Source organism: Theropithecus gelada, unplaced genomic scaffold (genome assembly GCF_003255815.1).
Source record: "Theropithecus gelada isolate Dixy unplaced genomic scaffold, Tgel_1.0 HiC_scaffold_1645, whole genome shotgun sequence".
In the NCBI taxonomy this organism is placed as follows: Eukaryota; Metazoa; Chordata; class Mammalia; order Primates; family Cercopithecidae; genus Theropithecus; species Theropithecus gelada.
The window spans coordinates 99-6,238 of record NW_020258070.1 but is presented as its reverse complement, the minus strand read 5'-3'; the positions used below and the strand labels follow the sequence as shown (position 1 = coordinate 6,238).

Here is a 6,140-nt window from a genome sequence, read left to right as displayed (position 1 = left end):
CTTGAATCCGGGAGGCGGGGGTGGCAGTGAGCAGAGATCGCGCCACTGCACTCCAGCCTGGGTGACACAGCGAGACTCCGTCGCCAAAGAGAAAAATGAAAGAAAGAAAAAAGAATGATGTGTCTACATACCAGCTCAAACAGTTAGAATATAACATTTCAAAGAATGATACATGTCTCACAGCATCAAAAAGCTAGAAATAAAGTTCACAAAAGATGCGCAAGACTTCTTTGCAGAGGGCTGTAAAGCTTTATTGGGAGAATTGTAATGAACAAATTTCCAACATAGGAGCAGCCTGCATCATTTCAGCGTGTCTTCTTTTAACACTGTCATTGCTTTTCACCTGTAACAGAAACATAACAATTGGGAACATGACTTAGCAACAGATTATTTAAATGACCCTAAAGGCATACAAAACACACTACAGTTTGGGTTTTATTAAACGGACTAGAAACAGAACACTAAGGGTGATCCTGTGTCTTACATCCAATTAAACCTCTCTATACACTTTGAGGACGGACCTGCAGAATTTAAAGGTAATTTCTTCCCTAAACATCCAGTGCTTCCTTTCAATTCAGAAGCACTTACAATTCACAGTCAGCAATTTGGAAAACACATGTGTAAAACATACTTCAGTTGATTAGTCAGGAAGTACTAAAGTCATGGTCCTTCAACTTTAAATCTGATCAATCCATGTCTCTAAAGCTGAAACTTACATGTAACATTTGATATGGTGAGAGATGATTATATCATATATGTGTCGACAGTCTTATTAGAAATACTGGCTCGGCCGGGCGCGGTGGCTCAAGCCTGTAATCCCAGCACTTTGGGAGGCCGAGACTGGCGGATTACAAAGTCAGGAGATCGAGACCATCCTGGCTAACACGGTGAAACCCCGTCTCTACTAAAAAATACAAAAAAACTAGCCGGGCGAGGTGGCGGGCGCCTGTAGTCCCAGCTACTCGGGAGGCTGAGGCGGGAGAATGGCGTGAACCCGGGAGGCGGAGCTTGCAGTGAGCTGAGATCCGGCCAGTGCACTCCAGCCTGGGCAACAGAGCCAGACTCCGTCACAAAAAAAAAAAAAAAAAAAAAGAAATACTGGCTCATGAAGACTGACAGTGTGGCAGGCAGCGTGCATAACATAGGCATCTTACTCACACCCATGCTGAGCATCACTGACCTACATGCCACAGATGATAGGAACTAACCGGTCTCTCGCCAGTTGATAATTCTGTCACTCAAGGTTTCCATGAGGAAAGATTTTAAAAGCAATTGTTCATTAAAAGCCAGAGAATCTCAGCTTGGGCAACATAGTGAGACCTCATCTGAACAAAAAAAAAAGTTTAAAAAAATTAAAAAAAACAAAACAAAACAAAACAAAAAACAACTTAGGCACAGTGGCTTGTGCATGTACTTTCGGCCACTCAGGAGGCTGAGGCGGGAGGACTGCTTTAGCCAGGGAGCCAGAGGTTGCAGTGAGCTGAAATCACACCATTGTACTCCAGCCTGGGTGACAGACTGAGACTCTGTCTCAGACAAACAAACAAACAAACAAAGAGGAGGGAGAATTCACAATTTGACAAGATACTACGATAGGTATTCAGCTCTCCACAGGGAAAAACTAGGATGACGCAGAGTTACCACTCACTTTCTTAGTAGCAATGAAATCTCAATTTAGAGATTTTCAGATGACTCAGGCCAGAGTTTCATGATTTGGGATCAACACATCATGCGAAGCAGATGATCTCTATATCCCATGCATTCGATGCAACAGGATCAGAGTATGAAAGAACCAGAAGGGAAAATGGTTTTAAAATCTCTGACTTCAACTCACTATTTTCATAAGAACCAAAGACAGGTTTAGAAGTGAAAGGACTCACTCAGCATCTCGCCAAGGCTGTAAGAACTGGTATTAGAACCCGCATCAGTGCTTTGGCATTTTTCACACCAAGTGATGGGTGTTACAAATGTGTTATGTATTTGTTAAAAGCAGATCTTTACAAAAGCATCTCAAAATTATGAGCTATTGGTTCAAGGATTTAGACTCAAATCTTCACTCAACATGGCTTTGACTCAGTTTGTTTCTATATCTGACAGCCTATCAGTCGGGTGCTGGGGCCTGAACTACGTTTCAAATAACCTTTCTATATAAGAACTCTAGTATTACAGAGGCAGTACTGTTACCTCTCTGCTATTAAAAATATAATGCTGGGTCGGGCTCCGTGGCTCTCGCCTGTAATCCCGGAAATTTCAAAGGCGAGGCACGTGGATAACCTGAGGCCAGGAGTTTGGGACCAACCTGTGCAATGGAACAAAACCGATCTCTACTAAACATATAAAAATTAGCTGGGAACGGTGGAGCACGTCTGTAAGCCCGGTTACTCGGGAGGCACACGCAGGAGAATGACTTGAGCCCGGGAGGCCAAAGTTCCAGTGACCGAGGTGGTACCACTGCACTCCAGCTTGGTCGACAGAGCGAGACTCTGTCTCAAAAAATAACTATTATTATTATAATACAATACTGTGGAAACAGACACCCTACGATTTGCATGTCTAATGGATTGCCTACCTTATTCAGGCCTTTTCACCTCCTCTGGATTTGGCAGGCTCATCTCCTGGACATCAGGACCATCTTCACGCTCATAATCAGGTGTCGGGCGAACCTCTTCCTGGCTCTCAGCTTCAGGCTCTGGCCATTGAAAATAAAAAATACATATCAATTTAAGCAGTAAAATATAAAATGTCAATAAGAAAATAATACTCATGCTCTCTGAGTTATTATATCAAAGCTTTAGCTACTGTAATAATAGATGTGTTGACAAGAATCCCACGAACATTATTTCAGGAGTCTGTTAGCAGAAAACAGGAAAACAAGGTGTTCCAAATATTACCCTCTTCCTTTCCGAAGACTGCCCTCAGACAACGTTGTGGCCTCCTTTGCTCTTCTCTGTTATTCTACTTCTGACTGTCCTTACCTCATCAAATGACTCAAGGCTGAAATCCTGTCTCTCACAGCACTTACACTCCTAGCACTTAGACTCTCCTACGGCCTGAGTAGCCACCAATCAACACTGAGTTGAAAAAAGATCTTTAAAAAATACACGAAAAAGCCGAAACTGCAGAACGTTCTGCAAACCAACTGGTCTATCCTCTTCAAAAATGTCTGTATCATGAATGACAAAGAAAAATTAAGGAAACATTCCAGATTTTTTTTTTTTTTGAGACGGAGTCTCGCTCTGTCGCCCAGGCTGGAGTGCTGTGGCTGGATCTCAGCTCACTGCAAGCTCCGCCTCCCGGGTTCACGCCATTCTCCTGCCTCAGCCTCCGGAGTAGCTGGGACTACAGGCGCCCGCCACCTCGCCCGGCTAGTTTTTTTTTGTATTTTTTAGTAGAGACGGGGTTTCACCGTGTTAGCCAGGATGGTCTCGATCTCCCGACCTCGTGATCCGCCCGTCTCGGCCTCCCAAAGTGCTGGGATTACAAGCTTGAGCCACCGCGCCCGGCCAACATTCCAGATTAAAGGAAACTAAAAACACCTGAAAAGCACATGCAGGACGTGATCCTGAACCGGACTCTGGATCAGAAAAAGAAATCCTATCAATAACATTAATCTGGGCCGGGCGTGGGGTCTCACGCCTGCAATCCAAACACTTTGGGATGCCAAGGTGGGCAGATCAGGTGAGGTCAGAAGTTCAAGACCGCAGTGGCAGGCGCCCGTAGGCCCAGCTACACGGCAGGCTGAGGCGTGAGAATCCCTAGAACCTGGGAGGTGTAGGTTGCAGTGAGCCAAGATCGCACTACTGCACTCCAACCTGGGCAACACAGGGAGACTCCGTCTCAACAAAGAATAACGAAAGGAAGAAAGAAGTTGTCTGGGGAGCTGGCAAAATTTAAGTACGCACTGTGTATTAAATGACTGCATTTTCTCATTGTTAAATTTCCTGATTTTGATCTTTCTGCAGTGATGATCCAAGAAATGACTTTCTCTTTGTGCTGACGATATACACACCCTCGAGTACATAGGGGAAAGGACCATGATACCTGAAACTTTATCTAAACAAGTCAGCATTAATAACAGTCAACATATATCCGCATGTGGGTGTGTGTGAGTGTGTGGGCAGCCGGGTAAGAGAGGGAGGGAAGAGATATGAAACCTACGGAGAGAAAGCTATTAACAACTGGTGAATCTAGCTGAAAAGTATATGAGTTCGTTGTACTATTCTTGCAAATTTTCTATAAATGTTTCGTCTTGAATATAGACACAGTAAAAATTTTAAAGAATATATGACAACTACACTGAAGTTTAGGAAGAGAGGAGGTTTTCTTTCAATTGTGGTAAAAAACACACATATCATCAAACTTACCGTCTTTTTTTAAGTGGTACAGTTCACTAAGGAGTTATGTCTGCAACATTACCAGCCACTAGGCACAAACTTTGAATCTGTGTTTTCCTATACCATGAAACCTTTATTTATTTACTGCTTTGTTTGTTTGTTTATTAGCAATGAGGTCTTGCTGTGTTTCCCAGGCTGGGCTTGAACGCCAGGGCTCAAGCGATCCTCTCACCTCAGCCTCCCAAGTAGCTGGGACTATGAGTGCACGGCGTTCAGCCCAGCTTGAGACCTTTCTCCTAAATGACAATCTGAGGATAAACCACAGGACATGCATAATGCTTATATTCAGCCATAGAGTACCAAGAGCAGTGTGCATCACCTAAGAAATCTGAAGTCTACAACATGGATAGGATTTCAGTTACAATTACAATGTCAATTTCTGAAGGACTGATTAGCTGAATGGATTTGAGGACTACGGAAAATCTTACAGTCACTACACCCATTACCTACTGGGGTAAACAGAAACTTAACTTTGTTCAAACAAAGTTATATTTAGGTCCGAAGGTCCCAAATGTAATATCCCACAAATGAACCCCGTGAAGAACAAAGCACCAAATATAACACTGTTTGTGAATCACACAAAATATACTGTCCCGCACTGAGAATAAGGGAGTGGGTGGACAGCAAGTAATGGGCATTGTTATCAGTCATATTCTAGAAAATTTTAACAATGAATCCCTGGAATAATTCATGACCTCATTTACATAAATGTTTCCTTTCAAAACATTTTATCTTGGAGAAATTATTTCCACCTCATGTTAACCCCAGGATAACTCCTTTTCTGCTTTTCCAACCATAAAAGGATTTAATCACCTCCTAAAAGCCACTTAGAAAATTACTAAACCAGCTACCTGTATGGCAGTATCCTCGTTTATCCAGCTTTTATCAAACATACCATATAAAAATATCAATCAAAGGAAACGGTGGCCAACATTCAGCGACTCGGTTTTTGGAGCTGCTCCTGCTCCTCTGAACTGGGTCTCTTCTTGGGCCAGTACTAAGCTACCTTACAGGAAAGCATTTGAGTTTTAAGCATTTTCAGCAAAATCATTTCCTTCTGTATAGCAACACAGATGATAGGAAGACACAAACCTTGGAAAAAAGTATAAATTGTGTATTCACCAGTCAAGGGTTCTCAGATAAAACACAATCCCCGCACCTCTATTCTCTCATTCATAAAGTCGAGAAATTTTATCATAGTGAGGGATTTGCCTAAGCTAAGTGCAAACTACATAGCCTCCTGGCTTTTCCAGTCAATTTCAGGCATTCTTTCCATTGATTTCTTTCCTCCTATTCCTGCTATGTGACAATGCATACCACACACACACATGCACACACGCACACGCACACACACAGACACACACACACCAGCGGGCATTCTTCTTCCCTTTCCATCACCTTGACCTGCAGAGGCTCCCTCATCCTCTCCCTCCTGAGCAGGTGCAGGATCCTGACTTTGAGTTGCTGGTTCCCCTTCTTCAGGTTTTGGTGGTTCCACTTGTTCATCACTGAACTGCTCGGGCTGGGGAATATGTGTGGGTGTGCAAATAAAGGAAAAAAAAAACAAGTTTTGCTATTCATACAAAATTTTACATATATACACAGAATACATAGCTGTTTCTGATCATAACTAAGCCTAAAGACATTTTTCCAACTCTATTCTCTATGGCCAGTAAGATTACTCTACCCACAGGGAGGTTACTGTGAGAAAAGTGACACACAACGACTTTGGAAGCTATTATACTC

At 42.9% G+C, this 6,140-nt stretch overlaps 1 protein-coding gene across 1 annotated transcript; it reads right to left on the bottom strand.

Annotated features, from left to right (window-relative positions):
- Positions 1–229: 229 nt before the first annotated feature.
- On the bottom strand, positions 230–5,916 carry LOC112617437 (G antigen 10-like; the record flags this gene model as incomplete). Its single annotated transcript, XM_025374207.1, has 3 exons — positions 230–343; positions 2,570–2,695; positions 5,793–5,916. Coding segments are annotated over 2 exons (249 nt in total), but the record flags the coding sequence as incomplete, so codon positions are not given.
- Positions 5,917–6,140: the final 224 nt, after the last annotated feature.